The 18213-nt window shown below is 52.3% G+C and overlaps 1 pseudogene and 2 gene segments (V, D, J or C); all 3 read right to left on the minus strand.

Moving 5' to 3' along the window:
• Window positions 1–1237: 1237 nt before the first annotated feature.
• LOC124105190 (immunoglobulin heavy variable 3-11-like) lies at window positions 1238–1796 on the minus strand (the record flags this gene model as incomplete). The annotated part of the segment is given in 2 exon segments: window positions 1238–1562; window positions 1667–1796. Coding segments are annotated over 2 exon segments (371 nt in total), but the record flags the coding sequence as incomplete, so codon positions are not given.
• Window positions 1797–6234: 4438 nt separating this feature from the next.
• On the minus strand, window positions 6235–6863 carry LOC124105191 (Ig heavy chain V region 1B43-like). The segment is given in 2 exon segments: window positions 6235–6686; window positions 6772–6863. Coding segments are annotated over 2 exon segments (498 nt in total).
• Window positions 6864–13359: 6496 nt separating this feature from the next.
• Window positions 13360–18213, minus strand: LOC124105192 (serine/threonine-protein kinase Sgk1-like; annotated as a pseudogene).

Genomic DNA, 18213 nt, shown 5'->3' on the forward strand with positions numbered 1-18213 from the left:
GTTCTTAGGACCATCTTGGATGTAAACATTGCCACTGCTCATCCTCACCCAGACTGAAGCAGACCCTCAGGACAGGGTGGGCACTGATGTGAGCAGAGACAGAGCCCAGGTGTCCCTGTCTGTGACCCTGCAATGCAGCCACAGGGGCTGGAAACCCAGGCAGGCTCCACGCTGCCTCTCCCCAGCAGCCAGGTGTCCTGGGGCTTCTCAGGCTCAGGGTCAGCTCACATAAGATGGGGTCAGTGTGGTTCTGGGCACAGCATGTCTTCATGGTTCTGAGGCCAGTGGCAGAGCCGACCTGAATAGCTGACCATCCTTCCCACTGGGTCCTTGTCCAGGGTGCCCCTTTCTCTTGAAGACCTTGCTTAGGTCACCCCTGTCCACAGGCCATGCACAGCTGCATGAGGAGTGGGTGTGTCCACCATATGGAGCCCTGGGTGTGGTGTCACAGAGCCTCATCATGAGGGACAGACAGCTCACACACACCAAGGTTCACTCTGAATACACACATTTCTGTGCATTTCAATAAAGTTTATGGTTTTCTGTCACCCCTTTTCTGTTTAGTCCATAGATATTTATGTCAGATAATTCCTTGCTGTGGGTGCTGTCCTGTGATGGTTGGAGGTGTGGCAGCCTCATTGGTCAATAAAAATGAGAAGCCAGGAAAATCCCTACTTCACATGTGAAAACAACTCCCTCCAGACATTGCAAATGGTCCCCAGGGGTGGAAAGTTCTGGCAGTAGGTGGGCTCCAGGGAGAACTGTGTTCTGTGACCTGATGCATCACAGGAAGGTCACTGGGTGGAGGGGGAAGGGGAAGGAGTCATGGGAAGGGGACTAGGAATCCCCTGAACAGACAGGGAGTAAGACATGGCATCAGGAGTGTGTTAAGTTAAGGAAATGAAAGATCCATACAGTTCACTTTAAAGGTGCTGTTCAGGAAATGTCACTGAAAATTCATCTCCATCTGCAAAATTGCCTGGTCTGTGCTGAGAGAATTCCAGACAAGCAAGACCTAGAGAAGAATCACCTCACAGAGGGTCTGGCAGAGGAGGGACCTCGAGAATCTGCAGGCAAGATGGAGTCAGGAGGTGCTGGTGGGCAGGGACCTCAGGGCCTGAGCTGAGCTGCTCCCTCCTCCCTCAGCACCTGCTCCTGGGTGACCTGAGCTCCTGTGTGCTGAGCGCCCCCTGCTGGCCCTGGGCACCCTGCAGGAGGTTTGTGTCTGGGCTCACACTGAGGTCCCCTCACTGTGTCTCTAGCACAGTAATAGGTGGCTGTGTCCTCGACTCTCAGACTGCTCATTTGCAGGTACAGCGTGTTCTTGGAGTTGTCTCTGGAGATGGTGAATCGGCCCTTCACAGCGTTGGCATAGTTTATGTCACTGCTACCATCACTAATGTATGAGATCCACTCCAGCCCCTTCCCTGGAGCGTGGCGGACCCAGCTCATGTAGTAATTACTGAAGGTGAATCCAGAGGCTGCACAGGAGAGTCGCAGGGAACCCCCAGGCTGCACCAGGCCTCCCCCAGACTCCACCAGCTGCACCTCACACTGGACACCTGCAAACACAGAGGCAGCCTGGTCAGGACACTGGCACTCACCCACTCTCCCTCTCACTCCTGTCCACTCACACACTCAGGATCTCTGGTTCTCCATTCATTACCTTTGAAAACAGCCACCAGGAACACCCAGCTGAGCACACTCTCCATGGTGAGCAGCTGTGTTCAGTCCTGATCACTGAGTGGGCTGAGCTGGGAGTCCAGGGCTGGGCTCCTGTGCAGAGCTGCAGGGTCAGGTGGGCTGGTTTTCATGAGCAGAGGGAGGCCCTATTTGCATGTCCTCCTGCTATATAGCAGCTCTGGGTGGAGGCCCAGGTAGAGCAGCTCTGAGGGCAGATGGGAGTGTCATGGGCAGCATGGTGGACAGAGGAGCAGTCAGGAGGGGAGAATTTCTTTTAGTTTGATTTTATTTTCTCTTATTTTAATTTATTTAATAATAATAAATAGAATATATGGTGGAGGTGTCTGTGCTAACTCCCTGGTGCAGATGTAAAATCACACAGAAGCATGAGTGCTGGTTCACTGTCCAACAGCTCATGTGTGGCAAGAGTAACTTGTTTTCTGGTCTTTTGCTCTCACCCTGGACATGACTGCTGCCCTGACCCTCCTCCAGCTCCCAGGTGCACACACCAGGTGACGTCATCAGAACCGTCCTGCATTGGAAATGTGCTGTGTCTTCTCTCTGCTGCCACCTGCTCTCCAGGGAGGCGTCCAGCTGAGGGCCTCAGAGGCTCCCTGCAGGGGGAAGGCTGTGCCTCCCTGTGAGGGCCTCCTTCAGCTCAGGAGCATCCAGTTGGCACAGAGCCCTCAGGTCCACATGCTGCTGCCATCTGTGGTGGGCACAGGGCCCTAGTGTGGGCAGGGAGAAACCTAGGCTCTGTCCTCACTTTCAGTTGTCATGGGCTGAGTCCACAGGGCCAGGAGTAACCCCATCTTGTAAGGGGCCTGGGAGAAGGAGCAGCCAGTGTCTCCATGGATTTGTTGTTGTGTTGAGGGTCAGGATTGTTTTACTCTCTTTCAGTATTTATGTGTGTTTCTATCTATCTATCTATATATCTATCTAATCTGTCATCTGTGATGTAGGCCTCCCTCCTCCTTGTGTGTAGTCAGACCTGTAGGAAGAAGGGCCTCTGTCTGGAACAAGTGTCTGGGGTCCTCCTGAAGCACAGCCATATGCCCTGAATGCTGCTGCCCTGTCACTCTTTCCATGCCCACGTGACCCCAGAATGGACAGAACAACTGACACCCTGGGCCTGTCCACCTGGATTCTCCAAGGGCAGGTAGAGGCCATTCATGGCAGGCTGAGCCCTCAGGATGACCCCAGCACCACTCAGGGGTCCAGCCCCATCTCCTCTCTCTGCCTCCTGCCTCCTGCCATGTGGTGCTGCAGCCTCAGGAGCCCTGGTCAGGAGCAGCACCTGGGTGTTTGCACCCTGGTCTCCAGAACCTGCTGCAACACAGCTCTCTCCTTGTGCACCCTCAGCCTCAGGAGCTGCTCAGAGCAGCATAGACTGGACTCAGCCACACTGGTACTGGGGCCTGAGATGGTCATAGTGAGCATCTAAAGGTGTGGACACAGCTCTGGGACTGGGTAAAGGGTAGGTCTGTGTCACCTCTGATCCAGGAGCTGAAAGAGTCACCCAAGAGCTGAACTGGCAGCACCCATGGTGTTAACTCTTCAGGCACACAGGGTGCCAGAGTGTGGAGGTGGCTCTTTCTCTAGAGGATGCATTACAGAGGATTCTCTGGGTAGGCCTTGGCTCAGGCAGCGCTTGTCAGAGATGTGGACCCTATAGATTCCCCTTATGCATTGTAGGTCCACCAGCTAGAAGAACAGTTTGGAGGGTAGCAGGCAGGAGACCACACCCTGGGCAGTATCACCTGGGGTCAGCAGAGACATTTGATGGGACATCCTAGAGCTTAGGGACAGGACTTCTGAGCAATGTTTACGTTAGGTGGGACATGTGTCCAAGAAGCCTGTCCGTAACTCCAGTCCCATGAGTGTTGAAGCACTTTTCATGACCACCATGTGTCCCTTAATGGAGATGTGGTTAATATACTATCCACAGAGGAAGAAGGTAAGTTGTCAACAAGAATGGCATCCTGCCCTGCTGGCCCTGGGCATGGCTCTGGAGCACAGGGTCCTAGCTGAAATGGGTCAGGCAGAGGGAGACCATCACCACACCATCACTCATGCGGGGAAGCTCCTGCATCAGGTAGGTCGTGGAAAGAGAGAGGACAGTGGCCCCTGGAGATGGGAAGGTGCAGGGAGGGCGAGGGTGAGGGTGGGTGGTGGGGGCCACGTGCAGAGAGGGCCTTGTCCTGGGGCTCTGCAGCTCACAGGGCACCTGTGGCCCACAGCCAGGCTGTGCTTCACAGTGACTGGGGCAGAGCAGCTGGTGGGCTCCCCACACCCAGGAGGGACAGGTGATGGATAGCTGGGTGTGGACAGCCTGGGACCCATCATGGCACCTGGCACCCCTGTGTCAGGGTGCTGTCCTCTGCCTCACTAGAGCTAGGTTTCAGTGTAAGTGTGAAGATACAGCTGGAATGGCCAGCTGTTGTCTGATGGAGAGAGATGCTGACATTCTTAATGATGTTGATGATGAAACACCCTCACATGAGAAAGACAACTGCATAGAACATATCAATTCATAATCAGGTTTTTCAACACATATTCAACTGTAAATTTCTAAATGTTATTTTCTTAACTTTGTACAAATATCATAATCAAAAAAGTGGTCTTAAGCAATCAGACACAGAGTCTGTACAAGGGACGGGCTTTGTATTAAAGGGAAGTGACCCGAGCACCCCCCAGGCCTCAGGAGGGAGCTGATCAAGGCCCCCAGTGCAAGACCTGGGGTTTCACTGAGGCAAAGGAGACAGTCTAGACCACAGGGGAAAACAGACATTGGGACAATTGTGTCTATGTTTAGATGCAATATCTATTATTGTTCACTAAAGTACAAAAAAATGTAAAATGCTAAATTATTATTACAATATTTCTCAAGCTAGAGGCATACAACAAATGAAAAAAACATTTCTATGTTTAATATGAAGAAAAATAGATAATAATTCAAACAAATGATACCAGGTAGGAATTATAGGCAGGAAGCAACGTCTCTGCTATAATATTTGCTAATGTATCCATGAATACATCAAAATTAACCACACATTTTGCACAATTATACTCACAAATAAAATATTGAAATAAAGAAGATGTTGGAAGTTTTATTGACAGAAATATAAGGAGCACAAGTGGTTATAAAACACAGCACTCTAACTTGGCAACTTACAAATGTATAATACAAAATCATGACTATAGCTCTAAAAACATATACTGAAAACATAGAAAAGTTTTCATTTTCTGGAATGAATCTGGATTAACTTAAAATTCCTTGGGATATAAAAATGGCCACTGCTCATCCTCACCCAGACTGAAGATGCACTCTCAGGACAGGGTGGGTGCTGACATAGCAGGGACAGAGCCCAGGGCATCCCTGTCTGTGACCTGCAGTCCAGCCTCAGTGGCTGGAAACACAGGCAGGCACCAAGCTGCCTCCCCCCAGTAGCCAGGTGTCCTGGTACTTCCCAGGCTCAGGGTCACCTCTCAGCGAGATGGGGCCAGAGTGCACCTGGGCACAGAATGCCTTCAGGGTCCTGAGGCCAGTGGCAGAGCTGACCTGCAGTTTCCACAGTCCATGCTGAGCTGACCACCCTCACACCTGGGTCTTTGCCAAGGGAGCCCCTTTCTCTTCAGCACCTTGCTCAGGTCACCCCTGTCCACAGGCCACACACAGCTGCATGAGGAGTGGGCACCTCTGCCTTTGGGGCCTGGGTGTGTGTGTGGGTGTCACAGAGCCTCATCCTGATAGAGACGGCTCACATCCACCAAAGTTCACTGTGACCATACACATTTCTGTGGGTTTAACAAGGTTTAAGGCTTTCTGTCAGTGTTCCTCAGCGCAGTCCATGGGCACTTGGGTCAGAGAATCCCTAGCTGCCATGCTGTGCTCTGATGGCTGGAGGTGTGGCAGCCTCAGTGACCTCTAACAACTGTTTTACTTGAACAACCCTGTTCCTAACATTGCCAAGGTCCCCAGGGTGAAAGTTTCTCCCACTATTTGGGTTTCAGGATGGCATGTATATGATGACCTGATCTATCACAGGAAGCACAGAGAGTGGACTGGGAATGGGAAGGAGTCATGGGAAGGTGACAGGGACTCACCTGGGCATGAGAGGATACAACATGGCAGCAGAGGTTCAGAAAACTGACCTGGACATGGTGGAGCTCCCCTGTAACCTAGGTGCTCAGGAGGTCGAGGCAGGAGGACCACTATTTCAAGGGCTGTCTGGGCATCTTAGGGGAACATGACTCAAACTAAGACACAAACAGGGCTGGGAAGGAGCTCAGGGTTAGCGCGTCTTGTGTTCAATCCACAGTACTAGAAAGATAAGTTTATAAAGTTCACATAAAAGTCACCATGTGGGAAATGTCATTGTAAAATAATTAGCTTCACAAGGAAATATGGATGAGAAGTCTGTGCTCAGAGTGAGAAATTCAGACAACCCTGACCCAGAGAAGGAAAAGCTTCAGAGGGTCTGGCAGAGGAGGGACCTCGAGAATCTCCATGCAAGGTGGAGCCAGGGAGGTGCTGGGTGGGCAGGAACCTCAGGGTCTGAGGTGACAGCTCTCTCCTCCCTCTGCACCTGCTCCTGGGTGACCTGAGCTCCTGTGTGCTGAGCGCCCCCTGCTGGCCCTGGGCAACCTGCAGGGGGGTTTGTGTCTGGGCTCACACTGAGGTCCCCTCACTGTGTCTCTGGCACAGTAATAGGTGGCTGTGTCCTCAGTGGTCAGGGAGCTCAGCTGCAGGGAGAATGGGTTCTTGGGCATGTCTCTGGAGATGGACACTCGGCTCTTGAGGGATGGGTTGTAGTTAGTATCACCATCATACCATATGAGTCCTATCCACTCCAGCCCATTCCCTGGGGGCTGATGGATCCAGCTCCAACCATAACCACTGGTGATGGAGTAACCAGAGACAGCACAGGTGAGGGACAGGGTCTGCGAGGGCTTCACCAGGCCAGGTCCCGACTCCTGCAGCTGCACCTGGCACAGGACACCTGGGGACAAGGACAGCCACACCCTGTTAGTCACCTGTAGTCACAACCTCCCCATGGACCCAGGTCTGACACTGGGGACACTCACCTTGGGGAGCTGTGACCAGGCACAGGACAAGACCCAGCAGCCTCATCTTCTAGACCACACCTGCCTTCCCAGAGACCTCAGCCCTGTCTGAGCAGAGAGCTGGGGGCTCCCACAGCCCAGAGGGCCTTTGAACCCAGAGCAGGAGGAGGGATTTGCATGTGGGTGAGGCTCTTCTGATATCTGGAGAGGCTGAGGTCAGGCTGCCCAGGTCCTCTGTGCTCCTGAGATGTGTCCCTGTCTTGAACCCAGGTGGAGCTTTACCTGTGAGAGGAGAGCAGGTGGTTTCAGGGGAGCTGGAAGGCTGTCAGAGGGGGAGCCCACTCTACTGAGCTCAGCCCCTTCCTCAGGACCCTGCTCCCTTCCTGGTGCCCAGTCTCACTCTCCACACCCTCTCAGGCTCTGGGTGCTGAATGCTCAGTTCTGAGTCGAGCACACTGCTTTCTCTCCCACTGCCTACTACTTGTTCCTGGAAAACATGTGACACATTCATGTTGGTTGTGTGACATAGCTGTAGCCTTCCTCATCTTCTAAATGTCCTGTAATCCAGGACACATCAGCACCAGCAGGGAGACTGGATGCAACATGTGATGGAGAGCATTTGGGAAGAGGAGGAGACAGTCTGTCTAAGTGGCTGTCCTCAGAGGAGCTGTGCACTGACATGTGACTTCCTCTCTATGTCCAGCTCCCTCTTCATCTGCAGAGGTTTCCCTGGATTCCAAGGGATCAGCACAGTGTAGGTACCAGGTGAGGAGAGCCACTAGTGAGGGAAGCCCCCCTCAATGAACCTCCTTAAGTGCTGATGCTCCAGGTTCTGAACAGTTATTGCATTCAGTCGGGCAGGGTAGTGCCAGGTACAGTAACTTGGGTGCTCCCCCAGCTGGGATAACAGGGTGTGGCTCCAGGAGTAGTTGTCACCTGCTGGGATTGAGTCACACTCACCTGTTTCTTTGTAATCCTACCCCTTCTGCCTTTTTCAGATAGAAAATTCTAAGAAACAGCATCACCCAAAATAAAAGCCCACTTCTGAACGTGCCTCCTCTCTCCTGTCCGGCTCTCTAACCTTCTCTTGTCCCCCTTTTGGTGACCCTGAGGCTGGGAGATGGAGAAAGCCATCATGAAGCTTATGAAAGGTATTCTGTGTCTGTGTGGTACTTTGTGTCTCCCCAAATTCACACAGTGACTTCAGGTCAGCTGCCTGTGCTGGACAGGGGTGGCAATGTAGAGCAGCCCAGGCCCAGGATTCTGCTGTCTGGACCCTCAGCAGTGACAGCCACCTGCCTGTCAGGTTCCAGCCCCATCCTCCCCACACGTCTCACTGGGAAATGTGTCTGCAGACCCCGGGGCCAGCCCTGCTCTGGTCCCAGGAGCAGTGCCCATTCTCCATCATCCTCAGAAGGGAGGTGGAGGGAATGTTGGGGACACTCCTGCCCAGGGAAGATGGGGTGCACAGCTGAGCTGTCAAAATGCTGCCAATGAAACCCAGGATCCCACTCAGCAGTGGGCTTAGGAGAAGACGCTGCTCTTTGGAGTAAGGGAACGTCTGACCAGCTGCAGTGCCCAGTCCTTGCCTTATCTCTGCACATCTCCATGGTACCTGTGGGGTCCTTTCCTGAGCAGCATGAGCCATGCTCCTGGTGCCCAGCCCGTTCCTGGGCAGAGCTCAGTGTGCTGCCCGAGGAGGGTCCTACTGCAGGTGAGCACCCACCTGGGGCCTGTCCTCTCCTGAGCCCCAGGTGCTGCCCTCTGTTGGCTCCCCTGTGAGGTCAGGGGCCATAGAGGGAAACCAGACCTCATGTGCTCAGTGCAGAGACTGAGCCAGGTCCTGAGGTGCTGCGTCTGTTCCCCTCATCAGTTCCCGCAGCGCCCCACAACCCAGGTCCCACCCCAGTGCTTCCTGATTGTATTACTAGGACACTGTGAGTCATGACCTTGAGGGCCATGTCAGAGCCCTGTGGAGGGGTGGCCTGGACAGCTCCTTAGCCCAGGCCCTCTGTGCCCACACTGTCTCCACAGCAGCAGGGACACTTCAGTGCTCCACTTGACAGGTGGGAGAAGCCCATCATGCTAATGGACTTCATGTGCCTCCTTCTGTCAACTATTAACTCCACAATCTTATGAAGCTCAATCTTCTGACCTGAGGTCATGGCCGTGTTCTCTGAGTTAACTCATTCACCATGCTCCAAAGAGAACACTGCAAACAAGGAGGGCACTAAATCTCTGGGTCTCAGTGTCTGCTGCCATCTCTATTTAAATGTAATTCTAATAAAGCCCACAGAGGGCAGAGCAGGGCCCCTGGGGTCCCTTTACCTAGGATGAAGGTTCCCGATGGGCACCAGTGGTGGAAAGGCTGATCCAGGTATTAGCAGGTGCTGCAGCTCTGACTTCCACCATTCCATGGTGAGAAATCAAAGCCTGCTCTCTCAGCACTGCTGCAGGTGCACAGTAGGTGGGACTCACCAGAACCTCCTGCTGAGCAGCTGTCTTGGAGGTTCTCCTCCTGCTCATCAGAAGAGAGCCCCACTCTGACCAGCCTCTCCCAGGTCTAATGCCCCAGGCCCTGCTAGCCTCCTTCTCCTCTGTGCACCTCTGGGAAATTTTAGATCAGAGCTGTAAGTGAGGCAGTTGTTCCTGTCTTTCTGTGCCTGGCTTATGTCAATGAGTGCAGTGTCCTCGGGTCACCTGTGTTGTCCCAAATGAGAGCCCTCCATTGTTCCTATCTGAGTAGTATTCCATGATTACTCAGGCTCCCCTGCTCCTGCTGAGGGCACAGGTGGGTGCTGTTTCCTGCTGTGGTGAAGAGTGGTGCAGTCAGCATGGGGTGGAGGTCGAGATTGCTCCTCCCAATGATGGAACCAGGTGGCAGAGCTGAGGCCCTTGTCCATCACATCCTGGACCAGTGAGTACTAATGTTTCTCAAGCACAGCTCAGGTGCTCACCTTGCTGAGAGTCGGGGTCACAGCAAGCCCTGGGGTGACACAGCAGAGAGGGGAGTCAGGAGACTCAGGAGGACAGAGCTGCCTGCTCTGTGCACACTCTCCTCCCTCCACTCTCTGATGTGGCCTGTCCACCTGACTAGTGCATCCACAGACGTGTGCAGGAGAGGACGCTTCCTGAGCTGTCCACCCAGGCACCAGGAAAGTGCCCTTCAGAGAAAACCACTGAGCTGTCCATCAGCAGGATGGTGACACATGAGTTCTGAGAGAGATCAATAAACTTCTGTATGTATTTCATGGTAAAATGAAGGGAAGAAATATGGTTTCTGCCTCTTGTGTGAGTGTAACACCCACAACACTGTGCAGTCCAACCTCCTTATGTGGGGACTTCCAATCCTCAAGGCCACTGTAGACATTCAGTTACTGGCTGCCAACCTGCTGCTCCCAGGGACACACAGGACTGGTTCCTGCTGACCTCTGGTCACAGGTTGGTCCCCTGAAACCACACCTTGGGTCATAGGGGTCCTTGTAAACTAGTCACTTCCATGTAAATTCACAACCTGCTCCATCACCTACCACCTCCTATGCAGCACTTGCAAGAAATTAGAGAAAATCCTGCCACAATCTTCCTGTCCCCAGAAGGTGCTCAACCACCAGGCTCAGCCTTTGCACCTGCCTCACCTTCTGGCCTGCGTGAGACCAGCAGCTCCATCCAATGAAGGTTTCTCATCTCCCTCACCCTGAGCAGCCTGGCCATGCACACTTCAGCCTCAACTCCAAGAGACACCGTTGGTGGCACTTCTGTATTTTCACTGGAGGAATCTAATAATCTGGTCAGTCCAGATGTCACCAGGGCCACATGCCCAGTTAGGGTCAGTGTCCAGTTCCCAGTGCACCCTCAGGCTCAGATCAGCTGATTTCTCTGCCTCTTTCTGTAAGATCAAATTTGTGACTCATTCACCCTGAGCTCATGGCCAACACTGCAATACCAGAAAATCACCTTTACTCACATACTTACCCTCTTAGAATCTTCCCTCCTTCTAACACTGAGGAAGGACAAAGGGCGCTATACCAACATCCGTGGATCTAATGTAAGTGCCAACTTGCCAACATAGAAAAAATGTGGAATTCCTACACTAAATTGCCCCTCAAGGGCAGGAAGAAAGCTGAGAGGAGTGGGTGACTTCAGCTCCCTGTGCACACTCTGGGCCTCAAGCCTCCCCAGGTGTGCGTGCCAAGAGCATCAGCAAGTTTACCCATCATTCATATGTGAACTAGTGAGTCAGTATTACATTCTCTTCACCACACTGAGCCAGAATGGAAATTTCAAATCCCGAATCTGTGGCATCAGGAACTACTGCACCCAGGGTTGGGCACTATTGCATTAGAAATCTGAAACTGGTATTTAGACTTCATGTTACCTTTGCACAGTTGCACTAATCCATGGAGGCTGTGGGCTCTCCTTGCACATGTAAAGCAAAGGCAGGGTCTGCACACAATTTGGGATTCCCAGGGCCTTCTTATGTAGGTGTCAATCACCATGTTTTAGTGTGAAGCACTTGATGAGAACATGGTCAGTTAATGATACGGAAAGCTCCTCTGTAAAATGCAAACACAGACAACAGGGAACTAAGTCTTTCCCAGAGAATAAGTTGGACTTGAAAATGAGGTAGCAGGAATGGAGAAGGCAGCTGAGGGGATCCCACGGAGCTGCAGCAGGTCGCAGGAGAGAAGGAGCTCAGCAGTTGAGCAGCAGGCACTGAGGCAGGGCCACAGGAAAGGCAGGTGGCACCTTGTGAGCTGATGTTCAGAGAAAGCTGAAAGCACTGGCTCCCAGAGTAAAGAACGTTGGCTCAGGAGACAGACTGCAGCTGGTCTGGGTGCATGGACCACGCGGAGGACAAGCCCTCCCTCAGAGGAGGAGGGACACTTCCCCCCAGGCCTGGAGAAGCAGGGTAAGTAACAGACCTCAGCCCAGCACACATTGACCTCAGGGGAGCTGGGCTGTGCTTACCAGGGAAAGCCCAGGGACCCTGGCTGGAGAGGGCCTGCAACCCCCATGCAGTACTTGACCTTCCCAGCACAGGTGCCAGAGCTGGGAGGGGCTGGAGTTGAAGGGACTCAATGGGCAGGCGTGGACACCCTCCAGGGCACCTCTGCTCACCACACTTCACTTCAGAATCCCCTCCACTCTCCCCTTCTTATTATTTCTCCTGCACAGGAGGACATGCTTTGGAGTGTCCAAGACTGGACAGCCACTTAGGTGCACTCTTCACTGGGTCCTCGGAGCCCAGCCCCAGCCCCTTTCTGGGAGTAGGAGAGACACTGGGTCCTGGCTGGAGGTCTACGTGTGGATAAGATCAATGGGCACTTCCATCTGAATGGACAGACTGACCTGTGGGAGACAGAGTGTGATGGACAGGGCTGGGGACTGGGTCTCAGGAGGATTGGAGGGAGTGATGTCCCAGCACTCTGCCCCAAAGCACAGCACAGGGACAGGGACTCCCAGAAGGAGGGGGTTCAAGCCACATCTCTACACAGGACACAGGTGCAGGTGGTGGTCAGTTGTCCTCGCAGACCCACAGTCTCACCCTGGTGCAGCAGAGCCACTGTGAAGGAGAAAGGCAGTTCCCCACCCTCCAGGACAGGTGGTCAGACAAGGGGATCCAGCTGTGTGGACCCAACTCAGAAGATGAGTAGCACTAAATAGAGAAGATAAATAAATACCAGAAAACTAGGAGAGAAGAGGAGGGGTGGGGGAGGGGAGGGTGGAGGAAGGAGGAAGCCCTGGGGAAAGAGTGCAGCCACCATGTCCCACCTGCTGTGACCATGTCAGAGGAGCCCCACTGTCCTGTGTGACCATTGGCACTGGAGAGTCCTCAGGAAGAGACCCAGGGAGTGTCAAGAAAAACCAATGTATCACAACAGCAGTAGGAGTGTGTGGGGCTGGGTTGAGGCCCAGTGCAGAGCCCTTGTGGGAGGCCTGGTCTGATCCTCAGCACCCGGGAAACAAACCAGTAAAATAAGGCATTGTGCCCACCTACAGCTAAAAGTGTATTAAAATGAAAGTAAAACACCAGTGTGCTGACTGATGGTGTCAGTGCTGAAATCAAAGGGGACTGGTGGTTTCATGTCTTCCCACAGCTGCTGTGCCTCAAATTTCAAAGGACACACATACAAGTCTCTCTGTCACAATAACCTCAGTGCAAGTCAACCTGAATCTCTGAGGGAAAACCTGGGCATCATCTGATTGGCATTTGCTAATTGGGCGTCCCTCTAACACACATCCAGCCCACCCACCCCGTCTTTTCACCCACCTTACTCTTCCCATCCTCCCCCACCTCTCACCCTCCCCGAACTGTTCTCTCCATCTTTCCTTTATTCCTCTTTTCTTTCCCTCTCTATTTTATCACTTTATTGCATGTTTTGGTTAAATTGAGTTCCCGATCATTCCTGTGTGAACTATTGAGTAGTATTGCCTTCTCCTCACCCACACTGAGCCTGGGCTCATAGAATTAGACGAGGAATAGCCCACTGACAGTACTTACTGGTGTCTGCCTTACCTCTAACGAACACTGTTACTTGCAGCAATTCTTTCCTAAGAAGCCTGGAGATTGAGGTTAGCAGTTGGATTTGGCTAAGCCATGTCATGAAGCTAGCCGAGATGGAAATGCCGCAGGTCGCTGGGCCCACTCACATTGGGTTAAAAGGGGGCGTTATCTTCTTATTGATGAGATCATCCCAGTTAATCAGAGAGAAGAAGACGTGATTCTTAATCTCCATAAGGTCGTCCTTGGCACTGAGCCTCCTTGTCCTGTCCTTCTGCAGGAGGCCCCGCAGAATGCACAACTTGTGATGTGGTTTCTACTGGAGGGGCTTGTTCAGGATGTTACAGTACATCTCGGCTATGAAAAGGGGGCAGGCCATACAGCATCTTCTATCAAACAGCCCCCAGGCACCTCCAATCCGCCATCCTGTTATAAGGCTGCTTATGAAGTACTTCAGGTGCAAGATACGGAGGTGTGCCACAGAAGGTGGATGTCCTGCCACTGTGTTCAGTGTTTTCCTAGCAGAGGCCAAAGCCTGTAAGGACAATGTGTCCAGGAATGCCTGGCAGCCTCCTTCACGCTGGCTGTGATGAGGATGGAGGTTCAGGGCAACTCTGAAGGGTTGTTTCAGAGTTCTTGTGTGTACTGGTTATGGACTTTTTTCCCTTATTGCTCACTAAATTTTCAAGGTCATATATCCTGTCTTCAAGGCCTGACATTCATTTGCGTGTAATTGAAATTGTTTGTGATAGTTTCAACTGCACTCAACATGATGCATGGCGTCTTTCTTTTCCAAAGTTCTCAGGGGTTTCCTCCCAGAATCCGTATCTCTGTTTTGAAGATTTCATCTCTTGTATGTTAGTAGTGCATTCCTCAGATCTTCTTTCACTCCACTAATCATCCTGGTAATCAAATTTAAAAGTCATTCTCTGGAATTTCATTCCTTTCACGATATATGATTTCTTTGAGGAGGGATTGTTGATTTGGGGGGAACTTGTTTGTCTGTTTCCTTGTGTTTTCACAGGTCTTCAATTTGTGCCTCTGCTAGTTGGATTCCTTTTCCTCTTTGTGAAGGGACCTTTTAGTCACACACTGTCACTTTATCTTAGCTTCAAACAGCCCCCAGGCACCAACAATCCACCGTCCTGTTATAAGGCTGCTTATGAAGTACTTCAGGTGCAAGATACGGAGGTGTGCCACAGAAGGTGGATGTCCTGCCACTGTGTTCAGTGTTTTCCTAGCAGAGGCCAAAGCCTGTAAGGACAATGTGTCCCTGTGAATCTAGCAATGTATTCTCTGGTTTTAAGTCTCGATGTTCAGAGAGTGCAGGTAACCCAAGGCACTGGCTGTTTCAGCAGCATAGGAGAGAGCCCGCAGTTCTAGGAAGCAGCGCTCCCCCTGGAGATGGTAGAACAGCTCCCCTCCTTTAATGTAGTCTAGGACAGAGTACAGATTGTTGGCAGTCTGGAAAGAGAAGTGAAGGCCCACCAGGAAAGGCTGTTTCACATTCTTCAGTAGAACATTCCGCTCCGACATAATATGCTTCTCCTCCTTCTTTTTCAGGATTGCTTTCTTCTGCAAAACTTTGATTACATAAAATGCTTCTTCTGCCTTATGTCTTGCTAGAAGAACCTTTCCAAAACTGCCCTTCCCAGTTACTTTCAAGAAGTGAAAATCAGATGGTTTAGCATGAGGACTGCATGGTGGACCAAGGTGTATTTGCTGAGAAGCACTTGGAGGAGAAGGGTGAACATTCACAAGCTCGGGCTCCTGAGGTTGGGAGATTTCAAAAAGGACTGATCTTCAGGGTGTTTGCACGCTAGAAGTTATTGGCAATCTTCTGAATAAAGTCATTCAGGCCCATCCTCTGTCTCATGAAAGCAATGAGAATCACTACCATTCCCCTCATTCTGGAGTAAGTGAGGCTGCCTCTAGCAGCCTTGGCTTTCACTGTCATCACCATCAAAAGACCACAGAGAACCTAGGCTGATGGGAGACCAGCTTGGCCAACCTCCATTGACTGTTAAGAGAGCAACCTACTCAGTGGAACTGAAAAGGAATCAGGTACAGGGCAAAAGCAGTAAGAATCCTTTCAATGACATAATATAGAACAATTTACAGATGTTCAGAAGGAGATGCACACCCAGGGCTGCTGAGGAGACACCAGGAGAAGAGGAGGCAGCAGTGAGCAGCCCTTGAACAGGATGCTGCAGGCTGCAGGACAAGCTCACTGAGAGTGAGGCCAGGGGACTGTGTCCAGCTGGGCTGTGTGCTGGGCCTGCCCAGAGCCCTCACCCCTCTCCCCCACAGTGACCCCTGAGGACAGAATTGGAGCAGTGGGTTAAATGTCAGTCCTGCTGGGCTTCAGTCCCCTTCAAAATCTCAGTCTTTTTCCTTTTGAAATTGGAATATTCACTCCTGCCCTAGAACATAGGAGTTTGTGACCCCTCTTTGATTTTCTGGCACAGAGTCAAGTTTTCCCTGAATCTTTTGGAGTCTTTGCACTGGACTTCTGAGCTCAGCTGAAGCATTTATGCCTTTAGGGTCTCAAGGATGAGGACTGAATGTGTTCTGCATTATGAGATGGACGTGAAAGTTTTGTGTCCAGGGATAGAATGATTAGTGTGCATAATTGTCCCCCCAAAATTCCATGTGCTAAGGATGTTCTGAGCTCCTTGGGTACTGGGGGATCCCTTATTACACATGCACTAGGGGAAGTTATACCAATCACCATGGACATTCCATGCAAGGGGATTGTCAGACCCCATCTCTTCCTCCCTCCCTTTTGATTCCTAGCCACATGGAGAGTGATTTCCCCACAGGGGGCTCTCTGCATTGCCCCTGGCACACCCAGGAAAGGTGTGAATGCAAAGGACTCAGCTGAGCATGGACTGGAGGTTTAATGTATTCATCCATAATAAAGATCCTGTTTATGTGCTGATGGTCTCAGGTACCTGCTTCAGGGATGCAAAGCTGAGGAGCAGAGTTTTAGGTACTATGTTAGGAGAAGAGGCTGGGCCTGAAGGACAAACTCCAGGTGGTGGCAGGTGTCAGACCCCCTCAGTGAGCTTCCCCTGGGGTCCAGCTGGGCCCAGGTCCCTCAGGAGAGCACTGCTGAGCAGAGGACCTTCTGTCTTTATGTTGTGGAGCTTCTCACCTGGGCCTGTCTGGAGAGCCAGCGGCAGTTCAGGTCCTGTCACCAGAGTGAGTGTGAGGCCCAGGTGAGGGCCTGTGGCCATGGAGCTGGGAACTCCCAGGGCTCTGGGGTCCCTACAGGTCAGGTGTCCCTGGTGGGTTTTCTTGCTGACATGTGCTCCTCCATGGGATTTCCAAGTCCACCTGTCCTTTCCACAGTGGAGGGCTGCGGGCTCTTTCTTCTTGTGACACACAGGTGGCTGCCATCTGCAGGATGTCCTGTGAGCCTGGGGTCTCCCTGCTTCTCAGCAAGTGCCCAGGAGGGCAGTTCCCAGGCCTGAGTGAAGGTCCCCCCTTGGAGGAGAGGTGCAGTCCACTCTGCCCTCCCACAGCTACCCCCAGCTCCAGGCCATGCCTCCACCTGCACCTCTCTGTCAGGTTTTCCTGGTGCTCTGAGCAATCCCACCCTGGGAGGAATCTCATGGGGTGTGGATTTGGACTGTCCTGGGGGCAGATGAAGGAGAGCTTCTGCTCAGGAGCTGCAGTGTCCTCTCGGGCACTCTCCCCAGCATGTGCAGGTGTGAACCTCTTCTGCTGCTCAGTGGTGAGGCCCTACCCCTGCCCTGCACAGGCTGTTGGTGTGTGGTGCAGATGTTTCCAGAGTCTGACTTCTTCACAGCCACGTGGGGTGAGGTGGTTTCCAACTTGGTGGACCACAGGGATCCTCTCTTCTCCTGACCAGAAGTTCCCTTTTGATGACCTCTGCCTCCTGGTAATAATTTCCTGGTGTCACAATCCACATACACACCTTGATGTCCCTGGTCCCTCCTCATGCTGACCTGGTCACTCTCTAAACACAGCCCACTGTGGAATGGCAGGAAGGTTCTCCTAAAGTTGTGGGCAATTCTGTTTTCATGCTTAAATTTCAACCTAGAGATTCTCATAATGTGTTTTCACATTCCTGCTTTAGTAACTTTCTGATAATTAGCTAGTGTTTCGGTTTCTGTATTATTAAGTTCTTTATAACTTGCTAATGTGGCTGGTTACATGGGCATCTGACATGGAACACACACATTCTGCTTCAGCTCTCAGGTGTCCCCTTCTCTGAGCACCCACTTCTCTCCTGGCCATGAGTCCCATCAGCACCAGATCCCAGGGATCCCTGGAGTTGGGTTTGCACAGTGCCTGCACCAAGCCTGCACAGCGGGGAGACCTTGGATATGCCACCACCTCATGGGTTATGTCCTCAGTGCCCCTAGGGACACATGTCTCTTCTTCACTGCAGGAAGTGGTGTCAGTCCTGCCTTCGTGCACTGACCCCCAATGCCAGTGCAGCTCCTACACAGCAGTTAATGAAGGCACAGCTGGTGCTCAGTGGTGTTCTGCCACTGGGTGGGATTGGAGCCCCTGTAGCAGGTGACCTGTGCATCTCTGTGGCCAGGGGCCAGGCATACTGCATGTTGCCTACATGAAGCAGAGCACAACAGGGCATCTGCTTGTGCAGTCCAAGGGACGTGGCCAGAGAATTAGAGGAGGAACAGGATTCCATGGCTCTGAGGCTCTGGGTGGACAGGGAGCCAGGGAGGCTGGCAGGAAGGCACTTTCTCCACACTGTCCCCAGAGGCAGAGGGGCAGGTCAGAGCTGAGGCCACCTGAGCCCTTGTGCAGGCAGCCCCAGGCTGTGCCTTTTCCACCCCGAGCACAGTCATGGGGGCTGCGTCTGCAAGGTCCAGGCTGGACATAGTCATGGGGGCTGTGTATGCAGGGTCCAGGGTGGTCACAGTCATGGGGGCTGCGTCTGCGAGTTCCAGGGTGTTCACAGTCAT

The sequence above is a fragment of the Marmota monax genome, unplaced genomic scaffold (genome assembly GCF_021218885.2).
Source record: "Marmota monax isolate L192 unplaced genomic scaffold, Marmota_monax_Labrador192_F-V1.1 WCK01_AAM20220418_F8-fsc01617, whole genome shotgun sequence".
In the NCBI taxonomy this organism is placed as follows: Eukaryota; Metazoa; Chordata; class Mammalia; order Rodentia; family Sciuridae; genus Marmota; species Marmota monax.